General features: G+C 41.2%; 1 protein-coding gene across 4 annotated transcripts in view; it reads right to left on the reverse strand.

Annotated features, from left to right (window-relative positions):
* Window positions 1-1,478: 1,478 nt before the first annotated feature.
* JPT2 (Jupiter microtubule associated homolog 2) overlaps window positions 1,479-17,536 on the reverse strand; it is a 29,521-nt gene continuing 13,463 nt past the window's right edge. For 3 of the 4 annotated variants that reach the window (XM_090277300.1, XM_090277301.1, XM_090277303.1), the window contains exons 2-5: window positions 13,858-14,006; window positions 11,312-11,454; window positions 4,839-4,884; window positions 1,479-3,823 (exon numbers count right to left, since the gene is read on the reverse strand). In XM_090277300.1, the coding sequence (XP_090133426.1) occupies window positions 3,636-3,823; window positions 4,839-4,884; window positions 11,312-11,454; window positions 13,858-14,006 (526 nt within the window). In that variant the 3' untranslated portion in view covers window positions 1,479-3,635. Of the gene's footprint in view, window positions 3,824-4,838; window positions 4,885-11,311; window positions 11,455-13,857; window positions 14,007-15,242; window positions 15,318-17,536 lie in introns of all 4 variants that reach the window. The other variant, XM_090277302.1, reaches the window with a different exon arrangement.

Consider the following 17,536-nt stretch of genomic DNA (forward strand, 5'->3'; position numbering starts at 1 on the left):
AGAGCTCAACCTAACTAGAACTTCTGTTAAAGAAGAGACTTCCTTTCAGATTTGTAAAGATAATCTAGATTATGACTTTTTATTTTTAGCATTACAAGACCCTAATAAAATGTCACATGGGCACACAGGTTTCAAAAGTTCTACTTTAATTTCTAAGTATCCCTAATGCCTGCTTTAGTCACCTAGGTCCCTATAATATCCCTCTAATTTCTTCCTAAATTGAATTTTAGATAGCACTTTGTAGTCACACATACTTCATTCATGATCTCAAAGAATGCTAGGGATTAAGAGCATAATGAGTTCAGAAGAAATGAACTTGATAACACAAGAGACAGTATATACATCCTTGCAAGGTTTGACACACAAAGATAATAGAACAAATTAATGTTCCATCAAAAGAGCAAGTGTATTTCTGGACAAGATACAGGCTTGGAAGCGGCAACCCTTTGATGTTATTCGCCCCTCTCCATAACACAGGTGGACCTACCTTGGTCCTTTCAGACTTAGCCATTGCCTTGCCTCTGGAGAAAACTCGGTTCTGACACTCCAAGACCTCAGTGCTCACCTGTGGCTGAGAGGCTGCTACAAATAGGTGATGTTGCCAGAGCCCAGCCGAGTTCTTGGAACACATTCTGTACTCCCAAACACATTTTTAGATGAACAAATAAAAATGTCTGGTCCTGACTGGTGTGGCTCAGTTGGGCATCATTCCGCAAAGTGAAAAGTCGCTGGTTGAATTCCCCACCTGGGCACATGCCTGGGTTGTGGGCCAGGTCCCCAGTTGGGGGCATGTGGGAGACAACTGATTAATGTTTCTCTCCCTCTTTCCCTCCCTCCTTCTAAAAATCAATCAATCAATCTTAAAAAAAGAAAGAAAGAAAAGATCATGTCAGGTAACCCAAGTCAGGTTTCCTTCTGAAGTGCTGTCCTAGTAGTTGGCTCTGATCCAGCAAGCAGAGTAGTGTGGAACCTCCTCTAGGGGAACTCTCCAGGCGGGCAGCCTGAGAAATTTCATCACCATGAACCCACATCATGTACGATATGTAAGTATATTAAGTTTGCTTGTAGGACATATGAACATAACTAATATATAATCTGTGCTTTCTCTCCAGGGCTTGAATCTATAGGCAAACCCTAATAGCTCAGCACCTCATCTACTCATTACAAGGCTTGTCACTAAAGAGTTTCAAAACCAATTCAGAGGCAAGTTCATTAAGAGAAACTAAAAACTCTTGCATATTCCCACTCATTCTACTGAAAGCTAAATCTCTGGTTTTCAAATGAAAAAAGAAATCTAAATCCATAACATTAGATAAGATTAATTTGGGCATCGTCTGGCCAAGAAGCAATCCCGTTCACAATAAAAAGCTATAAGGGAAGGAGCAGAGATCCTTACTTTGGAGAATGGATGTTATGGAAAGCGTGTGTACACACACAGACACAAGGACACAAAGACACAAAGACACCAAATAGGCAGATTCTGAGTACATGCTTACTAATTTAATTCAACTGTTATACCCAATTCTGCTTTGTGAAAATAACAAAATGTTCTTATCAAAATTACATTGTCATGTCAGTACAGGTTTGTTGTTTTTGATACACTCCTAGAAAAAAGTTGGCACCAAATGCACATAAAGTTTTAAGGCTTAATAAAATACATAGACTGGTAATTTCTCAAAGCCGCTTAGAGCATGAGAACAGAATGCTAATAGTTAATGAAATCTTCCAAATACAGACCGTCCTAATGTACAGAGAATTTCCCAAATACAGATGGCCACCCACTCTGGGCTCACAGGAGCAGAAACTCTTCTGCTTCTTACAGTGACCAGACTATCCCTGCACTCAAAACCCATTCCTATGGCCCCAGGAAGGAAAACAGGGGAAAGACAGGAGAAAGGTAAGGCTGGAGTTGTCACTGCTGCCCAGAGGCTCTTGCTATAGCTCATTTTCCTCATCCCTAGAGGCCTCTCTTCCCATCTTTGGTATCACCCGCCTCCACCCCAGACATCCCTGCCAGTGGACAGAACTAGAGACTTCTTCTTCTCATTTGGCTGACGGTGGGGGTGAAGCCACTAGGGCCAGCAGTACAATGTCAGGGTTCTTTCTAGCAACCCAATTTGGAATTCACAAATCATTTTCTTTTGTATGAAAAAACAAAATGTAATGGCAATTCATTTCCACCATTAGCACATTTCATTATAAGTTATAGGTGTATTTTGACTTAAAAGCTAACCACCACTTATGACATTTTTTAATGGGGAAAAATGCTCTGAATTCTAAACAACTTTCTTAAAAATGACCATTTGAAGCATGGAGACAGAGTACTTGACAAAAGTCACATGGAATGAGTATTTCTTGGCTCCAAAGTCAGCAGGACAACTGAAAGGAGGGAAACTCTTTGGTTGACGATGCTACATGCAGATCCCCTCAACGTGTCGAGTGTAAGTGGGGTTTGGCAGGCACCTCCTGCAGGCACTTAGTGTCTCAGCCATTGTGATTATAACTAAACACAGCTGTTTCTTTCCTCAATTTTAATAATGATCAAGACACTTCTACCACCTGGCATTTGCTCTGTAGGCACTCATAACAAAAGCCACTACCACACAAACTCTCTCTTCCATTAGCTACTGGTCCAGCATGAGTGATGGAGACCATACCCCTTAGGAGGCTGAATGGGAGAAACTGCTGCCTGACAAGAGTAGAGGTTCTGCAGTTTTATAAAGCGTGACCTAAGCAAACTTTCCTTCTTCTTTGGTGTACCTGAGTAACTTTTTTCTAGGAAGGTGTCAGAAATAGACCAGTCAATAGTCACTTATGTAAAGCTGCTGTTTAAGAACAGCTCTTTAGGTATTATTAAAGAATTCAAACCTAAGAATCCAAGGTTCTCAAGCATCTCTTCTACCCAATGTCAACAGGAATAAAGTAAGACACATGAAGGATTTAAATAACCCAGTTACCTGGATGTATATCTGGATAGTTTTAGTCTTGCAGAAGTCAGTGGCCTTGCAGATAGAGGAACTGTCCATATCACTGGTAAAGAGTGAAGGCCAAGACTTAGGGATGAGAGAAAAAAACAAGCAATTCACAAGCAAAACCAGTCTGTGAATAGACCAAGACCAGTCCCTCGTGAGTGAAAGGCAGAGATTCCTGTCAGATCACCAAAGAGGATTGGGGTAAAAATCTCTCCATAAAGCATAAGACTTAGAAAACCTTTTTGGTTTATGCCCAATGTTTCTGGATTTCTTTCTAAGGCTTTAAACTCTGCTACTATGGTAAGTGATTTCTAGATACCTAATTGGCTGGCAGATTGCTGATGTAACAAGGACATGGAAGATTCTACTTCATTAGGCTCCCATGGCCTTGCAAGCTCCCCACCCAGCCCATCTGAGAGTTCCTCTCGCATCCAAAATCACAGTGTTCACCAAGGAGTCACATTCCCCCCCCACAAAAATGTTTCTCGGCAGCCTGGAAGGTGAGGTCCTTTGCGGCTCTCATGGTGGCAATGGAATCTGAGCAATGGCTTCAGAATGCAACAGACCCTCTCCCCACCCCCATTCCTTTGGGCTAAAGGAAACTATATTTGAAATTCTATCTTTTGAGTTTCTTATCTGGCTACAGGGGAAGCAATAGCTTCTCTAGTAGAAGGAGATGCTGGATTTGCCTCCAGGTGGATTCAGGACTTTGTTGTGAGATCTAGGCCGTGGGCCCAACCTGGGCTCATGGCTGTCAACTGTGAGCATGGGCTGGGGCTCTTGAGCACGTTCTGCTTCTTTCGGGCTACCTTTTTCACCCAGCTCTTCTCTGGGCAAGGTGTTCGTTGTGCCTGTGGGACAAAGTCAGCAAATGATCCCATTAGAGGCTCCCCAATACCTGGGTGGGCAAGCTGTGCACATGAAGTCTTCAACACAGACCAGCTAGCAAGAAATGCATACTGTAATGGGAAAAGGGAGACAAACAAAGAGCTAGACCTCCATCTGTACCAAGACTCACTCATTGATTATTAGCAGAGGCCATTCTTGAACCAGGCATAAAGTTGGGATGTAGCATAAGCAATCCTTGATATATTCCTAAATAAGTTCATACTTCTTTGCTTGTTAGACTCCATTTCCCTTTTTTTCACTTTAAGTATAAAAAGCAAACTATTTCAAAGTGGGCATAAAAAAGAGGGGGACAGTTAAGAGGATCTGGCAAGGTGAGGCCAGGTTGTCTGACACCATTACTCTGGACTTTTTGAATGAACAAATTCCCATGTATCTTGGTCATCAACTGATGGAAATGGTGACCCAAATGGGCAAAAATCAGTGCTCACAGTCAGCTTAGAGAACCATGGTGAGCTCAAAATCTGACATCTAGCCCCACCATGGGGGCAGCTCACTCCCTGGGTGACGAATTATGGAGATACCAGCTCTCCCCACCACATGCAAGCCTCACATTCTCTCTTCTCACTTCCTACTCTTCCTGTCCTGCTCTTCTTATGCCCTGCTTTTCGACATCAGTTCTGCTGGTTCTGTCCTCGGTCACAAGTAAATTAAAGACTTTGGATCCCTGTCCTTCCCTACACAAGATCAGCTTCTAGAGTAGGACACCTTGGTCTTAGGCGTAGGCTGATTAGCAATGACAAGAAGTGAAAAAAAAAACAGTGGTGATCAGTTAAAAAGCTCTCATCAGAAACAACAGAGCCCATTTCCCTGAGCTTTTTCAAATATTAAATCCTCTCAGCAATAAATACAATCTTGCTGGTTTTTCTCAGCAAGAGGCACAGGAATATTGCCTCTCATCCTCTGAGGTACACCAGCAACTTTTCCAGAGTAGGAGCATTCAGGGGAACAGCAGCTTACCTTTAAGGTCCAATTTCGGGTCTTCTTCACACAAGAGCACATGGTCCTGCAACAAGGCAAACCTCAGATCAATATGTGATTCAGAAACTTTCAACCCTCATTCAGATGAATGATGAAAATCAAGGCATGGATGGATGACCCAGGTTCATTTTTAACACCTAAATATGTTTTTACTATGGACAATTTAAACCATAAACAAAGCTGTACTGTGAATTCCCTCATAAACCACTGTACAGCTACGATGACATCAGCTCACTGCCACCCCAGTCTCAGCTACACAGTTCTCCCAACTTCAGTCCATCCACCCCCTTGTAGAGTTCTTTTAAAGAAAATTCCAGAAATTTCATTTCATAAATAATTCAATATGTGGCTCTTAAAAAGTCCTTAAAAAAAGAAACCACAAGCCAATATTCTCATAGCTGCAAAATGTAATGTTTCCTGAAATATCTAACATCTAGTCAAATTTTAGAACATTAGGCTAAGTTTTCAAGGCTCATGTATGTTGTAGCATGTATCAGAAACACCATTGCTTTTTATGGCTGACTATTCCACTATATGTTTAGTGTATATAGTACTTTCTGTTCATCTTGTCATCTGTTGGTTGACACTTGGGTTGTTCAATAGTATCACTATAAGTAATGCTATTAAAATAGGTGTACAAGTATTTGAATTCCTGTTTTTAAATTTTGGAGATATATATCTAAGAGTGGAATAGCTGAATCATATGGCAAACTGTATGTTTAACTTTTTCAGAAACTGTCAAACTGTCTTCACAGTGGCTATACCATTTTACATTTTCAGAAACAATGTAAAAAGGTTTCAATTTCTCCATATCCTGGCTAACAAATAACATTTGTTATTTTTTCTTCAAGGCACATTAATTTAATATCAAGGGTGTGATACAAAGGATCCAAATACAATGAAGGAACGCATTCCTCCACTTACACCAATGACAATGCTCTTACAACATGTACTGTTGAATGGAATGGGAGTTTAATAAATGTCACTACTAAAAAAATAACACACAAGATGGAGGCTTAAGAGAGACAAGCTGCGTCTCCCTCCACAACTAAGAAGGAATACAACTACCTCAAAACTAGAAACAACCAGAAGTTCCAGAAAATCAAGCTGCATGGAAGTCCAACAAACAAAGATATAAAGAAGAAATACTCATCCAGACACGTAGGAGGGGCGGAGAGGACGCGGTGTGGTGGTGGCAGCAGCAGTAGCAGCGGCAGGCAGGTGGAAAGTGCAGTCACACGTTTTAAAAAGTCAGGAGGGACACCTGGAGAGCGTTCCCAGCTCCTAACCAGACCACATGGCTCATGGTCCCAGTGCCAGGGAAAATAAAGCCTCATTGCTTCTGACTGTGAAAACCAGTGGGGCTTGGGGCAGAGGCAGAAACTGCTGGTCTCTCAGCAGAGTCCGCTTGTTTAAAGGGCGCCCATAGTCCTGGAACATCCGTGACCCACCCACGCCAAGAACCACAGCCAGGGCAACAGTTAAGAGAGGTGCCAGTCCCATAAGGGAAGTGAGAGAAGTGCCTGGAAAAGGGGAGAGTGCTGAGTAGGCAGCATTGGCCCCTCTCAGACCCCTCCCCCACATACAGCGACACAATGTGGTGAAACGGGTCACCCTGTACTGACGAATACCTAAAGCTCCACCCCTTACGACATAACAGGTGCAGCAGCTCTACTTAAGACACAGAGGCAAACATAGGAGCCTGTCAAATTGAGGAGACAGAGAAGTATGGCCCAAAAGAGGGAACAGATCAAGCTTCCAGTGGGAGAACCAAGTGATGAGGAGATAGCCAACCAAACAGATGAGGAGATAACCAACCCAACAGATGCAGAGTTCAAAACACTGGTGATAAAGATGTTCACAGACTTGACATATGCTTGAGTACAGCAAATGCAGAAGGGAAGAAGGGAAGGCTATACTAAGTGAAACAAAGGAAAATCCACATGAAACCAATGGTGAAGGGAAGGAAACCGGGGTCCGAATCGATGATTTGGAACATAAGGAAGGAAAAAATAGTCAACCAGTGCAGAGTGAGGAGACAGGAACTGGAAAAAATGAGGAGGCTTGGGAACCTCTGGAACAACTCTAAACATGCCAACATCCGAATCATAGGGATGCCAGAAGAAGAGGAAGAGCAAAAAATTGGGAACTTATGTGAAGAAATAATGGAGGAAAACTGCCCAAATTTTGTGAAGGGAATGGACATACAAGTCCAGGAAGCATGGAGTGTCCCGGGCAAGCTGGATCCAAAGGGGACCACACCAAGACACATCATGATTAAAATGCCAAATGTGAAAGATAAAGAGAGAATTCTAAAAGCAGCAAGAGAGAAACAGAGAGTTGCCTACAAGGGGGTGTCTATAAGACTATCAGCTTATTTCTCAAAGGACACTTTGCAGGCAAGAAGGGACTGGCAAGCAGTATTCAATGTGATGAAAGGCAACCTGCAACCAGGACTACTCATCCAGCAAGGCTATCATTTAGAATGGAAGGGCAGATGAAGTGCTACCCAGACAAGGTAAAGCTAAAAGAGTTCATCACCAAGCTCTTATATGAAATGTCAAAGGGACTTACTTAAGAGAAAGAAGATCAAAGCTATGAACACTGAAATGACAACAAACTCACAACTATCAACAACCAGATCTAAAAAACAAAAACAAAATCCAACTAAGTAAACCAGAATAGGTATGGGGATGATGTGGAGGGTTGTCAGTGGGAGGGAGTTGGGGGGAGAGGTGGGGAAATGGTGTAGGGACTAAGAAGCATAATTGGTTGGTACAAAATAGACAGGGGGAATTTAAGATTAATATTGGAAAGGGTGAAGCCAAAGAACTTATATGCATGACCCATGGACATGAACTAAGGGGGGTGAGATTGCTGGCGGGAAGGGGGGTACTGGGCAGAGGGGAGCAAAGGGGAAAAAAATTGGAACTACTGTAACAACATAATCCACAAAATATACTTAAAAAAAAAAATAGCACAGTGAGTCTCATCACTGCCAGTATCCTTATACAATCTAGTTGTGAATGAATGTTCATGCTTCAAATTGTTTAAACGTTAAGTTTAATACCACACCTTCATGTTTGTATAGTCCTCAGTAAAATTATAGTATTAGCAACCTTTCAAAGAACCATTAATTAAAACCACATTGATTTAAGGCTTAATGCAAGTAATAATAGAAACCCAAACTAAATGGTTAAATATATGAACTACTTGGCACTGATATCTATTATTTGATTTTCTTATAACTATTGTTTCTTGGCAAATAAACCACTTAAAGGCAAAATTCATCTCACTTCAGTTTTGACCAAGAAGTTCAACGATAACCATAAAGTCCTCAGTCTTACTGGCAAAACTGATATGACAGTGCCTCAAAGTCACTATGCTCAATGTTAAAAGTGATGCATATTCCATTTTTACATTTTTCTGAAAGTTTACATGTTCAATTCATGATTTTAAACCTCTCGGTTTTCATTCCTCTAAACTGTCTGAAGACACAGTGTGCCACAGACTCAAAACTTCTGTTTCTCCCTCTATTTTCTTTAAACAGAAACATTTCTCAAGTGTCTACATGCTCTAGAAGGGGAATTTTTTTGGAGGTGGCCATTTGTTCATGGTAGTCCAATGCCATCAGGACTCCGAAGGGCAGAAGGAAGAGAAAAAAACTGAAATACAAGGTCCATCTGATAAGTTTTACATTAACCACTAAAGCCGGATAGTATAATGTGGTATTTTGGGGCTCAAAAAGTCTGACTCTTGGTATGGAAATAAGTATTTGGCTGTCCCACCACCGCTTCCTTGTAGTGGGACTGTTAGTGAAGTCTTGACTGGGAAGTATGGTCTGTTTACCTATTAGTTGTAAACTTTCAGGCACTCAGTGCATTTTGGGCTTGTTGCAGTTTGTCTTTAGTCTGTTCCAGTTCACCTTTCACTTTTAGGAAAAACAGGTTGATCATGGGGTATGCATAACATTGCTAGTCTTTGTTGAGCACCACTGTGCTTTTGGACTTGCTTGAGGTACTGTATCTGAGCAGTACACTCTTGCATCTCTTGCTCCTGGCTGCTAGCTGCGTTATAAGGATGTTTTCCCTGCATGCAGACCCTTGCTGTTGTTGCTTTAGTTCTTCTTCTGACTCCCTTAAGCCAGTTACGTACATCATTAAGAGTTCAATCTGTGTACTTGCCCTCCAAAACTTGCACATATGCATCATACTGTTTCCACCTTAAAATTAACTCATCTCAGTACTGTAACTCTGAAGAAATGTCTACTCAAGTGCTTTGCCTATTTTTGAATTGGACTGCTTTTTTGTTGTTTGGTTGTAGGAATTCTTTATGTATTCTGGATAGCAAACCTTGATCAGATATGTGATTTCAAATATTTTATGGATTGTGTTTTCATTCTCTCGATAGTCTTTTTGAAAAATCTATTTTTTTAGTTACAGTTGACATACATTTTATTAGTTTCAGGTGTAAACATAGTGATTAGACATTTATACACCTTACGAAGTAATCACCCCTATAAGTCTACTACCCATCTAGCATCCTTCACAGTTATTACAATATTGTTGACTCTATTCCATGTGCTGTACTTTATATCCCCGTCACTATTTTTATAACTGGCAATTTGTACTTCTTAATTCCTTTCACCTTTTTTACCCAGCACCCTAACCCCCTATCTGGCAACCATCAATTTGTTCTCTGTATCTGCGTTTGTTTTGTTTGTTCATTTTATGTTTTATTTTTCTAGATTCCATATATAAGTGAAATCATAGAGTACTTGTCCGTTTGACTTATTTTACTAAGCATAATACCTTCTAGGTCCATCCATACTGCCGCAAATGGCAAGATTTCATTATTTCTTAAGGCTGAGTAATATTCCATTGCACAAATGTACATCTTCTTTATCCATCTGTCTATCAATGGATACTTAGGTTGCTTCCATATCTTGGCTACTATAAATAATGCTGCACTGATGGTGTCCTTTGATATACAAAAGTTTATAATTTTAATGAAGCCCTATTTATTTCTTTAAAATTTTGTTGCTTATATTTTTGGTATCATATTTAAGAAACCACTGTTATATAATTAAAAAGATTTGTCCCTAAATTCTCTCCTAAAAATGTTATAGTTTTAGCCCTTAAATATAGGTCTTTGATCCATTTTTAATTTTTATATATAGTATAAAGTAAGGGTCCACCTTCACTTTTTCACATGTGCATATCCAATTTTCCCAGCACCATGTGTTGAAGAGACTGTTCTTACCCCCAATGAGTAATCTTGGGACCCTGTGGACCTATTAACTGTAACTGTGAGAATTTATTTCTTGGTTCTCAATTTTATTCCACTAGTCTATATGTCTATCTTTATGCCAGTGCCACAGTTTTCATTACTATAGTAAGTTCTGAAATTGAGAAGAGTGAGCCTCCAACTTTGTTCTTCATTTTCTAAATTTTTTGCCTGTTAGGGGTCCCTTGAGATTCCATATGAATTTTAAGATAAATATTTTTATTTTTTTCAAAAAAATAAAAACACTGTTGGGAATTTTTTTTTTTTAAATTGAGATATCCCCCCATTCTGCCATATAATTTCCTATATTTTGGATAACTCTGATTGAATCCCTGTGGTGTTGATTAACTGAGGTTTGTTCTGATTCAGGCCTGCTTTTTTTGACAAGAATTCAAAGGTGGTCCACAATGGCCTGCTGTTATGGGGCCTATAGTTTTTGGTTTGTCTCTCATTTTGTGATGTTGGGAGCCACTGATGATCACTGTCTAGATCCACAATTTCTTACAAGTCTGCAAAATGGTGATATCTGAATTCTGTTATTCCTTCTTCATTTATAGGCTTAAGTACTTTTATAAAAGGCAACTTTCCCTGAAGAAACTGTTATCCTGAGGTACAGTTCATGCAGGAAACGCTGTCTAAATGCTTTATTCTGTCTTTCAGCAGTTTTCATGAGTTGGTCCTCAGGCATTCTCCAGAGGTGACAAAATAAAATTTAAAAAAGTGAATTAGGGAAGTCATGAATTCTGAATACTTGGTGAATTTTAATCCAATGCAGTTGTACTTATTAACCACCACTAAAAATTGTGAAATTTTTGTGAAATGTGAACTCTTCTTTTGCATGTTCAATTTTATAACTATTCTTACCATCCCTCAGTGATGTGCAAAGAACAGCAGCCTAAGTGCAGTGGGCAGTCACTGCTACCCACACATCAAGATCAGCTTTCCCCAGGGCTCAAGTCAGCAAGAGGTTGGAATTTATTTCTCTGAGGACTCACGGGAGCTTCAAAACTCAATTACTTATGACTGTACCCAGAAAAACCATCACCATTTTTGTTTCTTCCGAATAACATGTCAAACCTGTCTCAGAGCCTTTGAAAAAAAGAACTAGGTTCAATGTTTGCTTTTCTTACTTTCATGTCTGTCTGCTATGTGAATGCAGTCCGTACCTTAGGTTTGTTTGGGTGTGCCAAGGGTAAAGTGGTAGTCACTGGTGACCCAAAAATGTCATTAGTCTTCCCACCAGGTGGGTTCAGACGCTGTCGATTGTGCACAGGTGTTGATTCCTCAAAGATACCACTTCCCTTCCCTCCTGCAAAACAATCATAGAACAGTGAGCAATCCAGAACATCCACGTGCTCCTGACTTCCACATTCATTACTTCAGAGACCTCCTCTCATAGTAACACCCTAGTCCAGTCCTGAGTTATGGCAAAAAAGGCTGGGATGGTTGGAGTTCCTAAAAGACCCATGTCAAACCTTGACCCTTTACCAGGTGCCTGCTGGGGGCTTTCATTTCGGGAACTGAGCTGAACTGCGCTGGCCTCTACAGGTATGATGGTATTTTCCCCTCTAGAATTTCTTTAACTCTGTACTTTCCATGTTTGTTGTTGTTGTTGTTGAAGAATCTTCTTCCTTAAACCCATGAAAAGTTCTTTAGTAGATTAAAAGCAAACAGCTTCTAAGTTTTTAGGTCAGACAGACAGAACTGAATTTAATAACATGCTCTATTACAGGCAAACCTGTAATCTGGAAAAATAACATTTAGTAGTCATTTTCTGACCTCCTTCTGGCCGGAACATCCAGTGACAACTAGGTATGTCAGCAAATCACAGATATTTAATATCTGCTCTCAACTATAAGTGATCTGACAAGCCACAATCAAAATACGCATCTAAGCCCTGACCAGTGTGACTCAGTTGGCTGGATATTGTCCTGCAGACTGAAATGTGGCATGCTCAATTCCTGGTCAGGGCACATGCCTAGGTTGCAGGTTTGGTCCCTAGTTGGAGTGTCTACAAAAGGCAACTGATTGATGTTTCTCTCCCTCCCTTTGTCTCTCCCTTTCCCTCTCTTTGGAATCAGTAAAAGAAAAAACGATGCATCTAAGATGCAACTTCTTATAAGGAGATGACTAAGGCCTGGATGTGAAAAGTAAATATTTAAATACCCTATGTTAAGCAGAAAGGTGGCTACTATACAATACCAACAGATCATCTCTTTACTCACCAAATACCAAGCATGTACCTTCTTTCCACAGAGTGCTATACTAAGTGGAGGTGGGGCCATTATGATCATTGCTGTGGTGCACCAATAATTTATCTTACAGGAGGAAAGAAGATGCATTCCACTAACTTGTTACATGACTGTACACAAGTTACTTGGCCCAATAAAAGGACCTTCTTCACAGCACCGTAAGAGCATTGTCGAATGCTTAGAACAAAAAAACCAAAAAACCCCTCACAATTCAATTCTGGAGGGTGAGCCCCTTGTTGTACAGGCTTCCCCCGCTGGGTGAGTGTTCTAGGAACCCATCTGTATCAGTGTGCCAGCTGGCATTGCTGTGAGAGGCTGTGTTTGGCTTCAGTGAATTCTTTTTTTGAAGACTCTTTCAACACATTTGCCATTTCATGATGAGTGATATATAAGCACACCTGCCCACACAGGGCTGAGTGTTCAGCAGTTTTTGACCAAAAATGGCATGCCCCGTACCCCGCCCTCCCTATTCACCTGATCTCACCCTGGATGAAAAAAGTTGTCAAAGGGAAATGTTTTACCAGTGTGGAAGAGGTGAAACAAAAAATGGCAGAAGCGCTAAAAGGTATTAAAATCGAGGAGTTCAAAAACTGTTTTGAGCAGTGGAATAACATCTTGATAGGTGTACTGCATCAAATGGAGAGTACTTTGAAGGTGACTGAAGTTTAAACATGTAAGAATAAATACAAATTTTTAATAAATAAATTTGTTTCTTTTGGTTTTCCCCGATGTATATCTGTCCAAAAATAAATTAAATAAGTAAGTATCCAGAACTAAAGTGGAGGAGCAAACAGCTCTAGCTCTGGTTCTGCTTGATTTTATTATTTGTCTGAAATACTGATTCCCACACCTGGCCTCTCAAATCTTTAAGGATGGGATGAACCTTGACTTTCCTCATGGATACGGACAGGGGAGAGCTGTTCAGGTAACTAGCACTGTACGGTCACTCAACCAGACAGTCTATCAGCCAAGGAAAACATTGTTCTAGATGCTCTTCCACTATAACCACCAGAATGTGGGGTAAAAACTATACAGACGTGAGCTAGACCGAGTCATCCTTTCTTAGTTTCAATCCCATCAATAAGCCGATTAAAAATACCCTTCCTTAGAAAAAAGTTTAAACGCATAATCTGTGCGCAATTTCAGGAATCTCAGGGAGTCCATGGGCCAACTGGGAAAGTCTCCCTAGCAGGAGTCCTTGTATCCTCAGTGCCTGCACTCAGTCAATGTCTGTTGACAGAAAGAGAGAATTCAAGGATGATCAAGCCACCTTCCAGTAAAAGTCAGGAAAAAACCTTCCTCACATTATAGAACTCTGATGGCAGGGATAACTTGTACCAGAAGATGTGAAAGGATCAACATTAAAAAAGAAAAGAAAAGAAACAGAAAATTTTTTCAGAAAAGCATCTAAAAAAGAGCAGGTAGAGGCCAAAGGATAAATGAGGCACAAAGGCCCAAACCTGGGGGGTTGGTTCTCTTAGGAATGTTCTGGGGTTCTTCAGTTGGTCCAAAAATACTCGATGTCATCCTGTTGGGTCGACTTGAAGGAATACCTTCTTCTGGACTTCCAAAAAGATTGCTTGATGCTCCTCCCGGAGGCTTCATAGCCCTGCAAGCACAGAGTAAGCATGAGTGATGGATGGCTGACCTGGATCTCAATGCTCATAACTGGACAGCGTACATGTACTTCCTTTTAAAAAATTTTATCCTAAGGATATGTTTTTATGGATTTTAGAGAGAGGGGAATGGAGTGTGAGAGACAGAGAGAACACTGATCTGTTGCCTCTCATACACACCCAAACTAGGAATTGAACCCATTTTTTGGTGTATGGAATGACGTTCCTACCAACTGAGCTGTGGGGAACCGCTCCTTGTGGTTTCGGGAATTCTAGCCCAAGCCCCCCCCCCCCCCCCCCGGAAGCCTCTAAGTCTGAAAAGAAAACTGGAAGGCAGAGGCAGACAGGATCGAAGGCCACTCAGAGGGTTTCCATGGGAATTCGATTTAAAGAATGCTTATTATGCTTTAGAGCTTGCTCTGCTTTTCTTATTTCTCAGTTAACTATAAACAATCTCTAGCAAGGAATGTATGAAACCTTGTACCTAATGCCAGTGTGGTATCAAGATGTTTAATAGACCCTGACACACACTGGTCACTGTGCCCTCTATATTGACACCTAAAATCAGTAACTGTCAACTGTAATCCAGGTGCCTAAAAGCTAACTGATGATTTATGAATTTTGACCTTGTATCTCCCATGCATACCTTTCTCATTAAGAGGGATGAGGAACGGAGGTCTTGTGCTTTCTCCACTAGAGTGAATAGCTACCTCCTTTTTCCCCCTAGACAAAATACAGTGTGTTGGATAAATTTGTTCCGCTGTGGTCGTGAAACCTCGGCTGGACAGAGAAGTTTCCAATCAAGCCAGGGCGCTGGAGGCAGTTCAGCCTCATCTGGCGCCCAAACGCAGGGCAGATCAGCTTCAATGAGCCACCCAGCCAGGGCCAAATGTACTTTCTTAATGTGTACGGAAAAATTATACCCTACAATTATTCCATACTAGCATGACTAGTTCATAGATGGCCATATGGCAAACTTCTTTACTGCCCTTAAGGTTCCCGTAAGTTTTCTTTGTATATCTTGGTTATGCCAAAACCCTCTTGAAAGGTGTATAATTTGAAATTAATCCTGGGACCTCTTATAAGGAAATTAAAGTTTCCCTAAGAGGCAAGTTGAGCCATATTCAGTAGAATTTAATACACATTTTAATGAGTATACAGTAGTATTAAATACTATAAACATATACAGTGATGTTTAATACTGTGGCTTATATTTGCTAAGTGCTTACCATATGCCAGCTACAGTTCCAAAGACAACACAAAACAGCCCTCAAAGGCAGGAATTATTTTCACAGACCATGAATCTGAGATAAAGAGAAAGCATGAGACAGGCCACAGAAGTAGCAGCAGAGACAGGATCCAAGCTCAGACAATCTAGATCTAGAACTCAAACTATGCCCTAATGCCACTTAAAGGCCTCCAGGAAAAAATGAGGGGGAAGCTCAACACGTAACCACAAATCAAGCCTGACCCACAGAGCTGAGTCTTCAGAAGGGCAGCCACTGGCCACTGTGGGCACCTGGATGTGGAAGGACTCAGATGTGCCACAAGTGTAAACTACACACAGATTTCAAAGATGAAAAGGCAAAATATCTTTAATCTTGTCTTTTATATTGATCACATGTTGAAATAATGTTTTATATATATTAGGTTGAACTATATATATTCAAATGATTTTTTCCTGATTCTTCTTACTTTTTAAAATGGGGCTACTAGAAAATTTAATGTTTCTTACGTGGCTCACATTTCTACTGGAAAGTGTCAGCTTAGACCATGGGGAGTGCCAACGTTAGTCCAGGTGAGTCCTGCACCAGGATAATCATCTCCAGTGCTCATGTATCAGAGAACACACCTGCCAGCACCACTGTTCATTTCAGATCAATGCATTTGTACCAAGTGTGATCCCTAAAACACACCGACCTTCTATGAGGGTGGATTTTAACTAAACACCTATGGAGAACAGAAGCATTTCCACTACTCAGTCAACAACAGCAGTATCTACCTCAAGTCTCCATCTTTGGGTAACTGACATGCGCAACTTGGAGGTTTTAAACTGGACATTTAAGAGAAAGATTAGGACCTTGAGTCATTATTGCAATAACCGAAAAATGACATTTTCACAAAGCTCTGCCCTGATACCCCAAGTTTGTCTACTTTCATAAAACAGTCGTCGTCGTCGTCGGCAGCCGTCCGTCTCGAGAGACGATGGTGTAGCTTCTTAAGAGTCTATCTGCACCGCCGAGAATGGCTGTGCAGTCCAACTCGGGAGTGACACGGTATCTGTCTCCTCCCGTGTTGAATCGACATCTTGCGATGACGCTGGAGTGTCCTCTCCAGTGAAGCTGAAGCTACAGAGCCTGGGCGGGGTGATATGGAGGGTCTGCTGTTGCCCAAGCAGCAGACCCCCCCTCTCTTCGCAGCTGAAGGGTCCAAGGGAAAGACGGAGTCAATACAGCTTGGCTTCAGGTGCGCCGCAGGAGTTGCCGGTGTTGACTACAACGTCAAACCGCCTTAGGGACTCCGGCTCCGGATTTTTTGTCGGGGTTTACTCCCTTAGCCTTTCCCCTGAAGAGGTATGCCGCAAGGCAGCGGAGGTTTTTTGGAATCAGAGTTTTCCTTCTCTGTCACAAAACAGTAACACACTGAATTTATAACATTTTGAAAGAATACCTAGGAACATTTAAAAAATAATCTTAAAGGAGAGGGGGGCCTATTGAAATTGAGTTTTAAATTGGTGAATGGCCCAGGCTCTTTCACTAGTCCTAAGCAATAGTGACATTTAGAAACAGATGAAATTGCAGAGCTCAACACAGGAAAGCTCTGATTCAAGGTTAGGCCTCACTGGAAAGCTATACAAACACTGTTAAAAGTTTAGTTTACAAAAATAATAGAATATTTAAAATGTTTCCTCAAAAGAACTAGAATGGGAGCTGTTCACTGTATTGTGTTTTTTTTAAAAGATTTTATTTATTTTAGACAGGGGAAAGGAGGGAGAAAGAGACATCAATGTGTGGTTGCCTCTCAAGCACCCCTAACTGGGGACCTGGCCCACAACCTAGGCCCGTGTCCTGACTGGGAAGCTAACTGGTAACCCTTTGGTTCACAAGCTGGTGCTCAATCTACTGAGCCTCACCAGTCAGGGCCATTCCTTTTAATTTAAAGTGAACAGAGTTCAGTTTCCATGGCAGTAAAGCAGGACTGTAGACAGCACTCATCTGCTTTACAGAGGGCAAACAACATGCCAGCCGTGGCCTGGAGAGAGACCGGCAGACCAGCTAGTCAACACCACAAAAGAAGTCAAGGGCACAATTGGTGTCCAAAGTCCCAGTCTGTTTGGGAGAAAGGTAAAGGTGGGTACCTGTTCAGCAGTTAGGATTTCCTTAAGGATTTTCAATTTATTTATTATTTAGACTGAAAAGAAGGGAGAGAGAAGAAGAGAAACATCAATGTGTGAAAGAAACACTGATCAGCTGCCCCTCCAGCCCCCCTCAACTGGGGACCTGGCCTGCAACCCAGGCATGTG

This window comes from Furipterus horrens, unplaced genomic scaffold (genome assembly GCF_987537825.1).
Source record: "Furipterus horrens unplaced genomic scaffold, mFurHor1.1.pri manual_scaffold_5, whole genome shotgun sequence".
Taxonomy (NCBI): Eukaryota; Metazoa; Chordata; class Mammalia; order Chiroptera; family Furipteridae; genus Furipterus; species Furipterus horrens.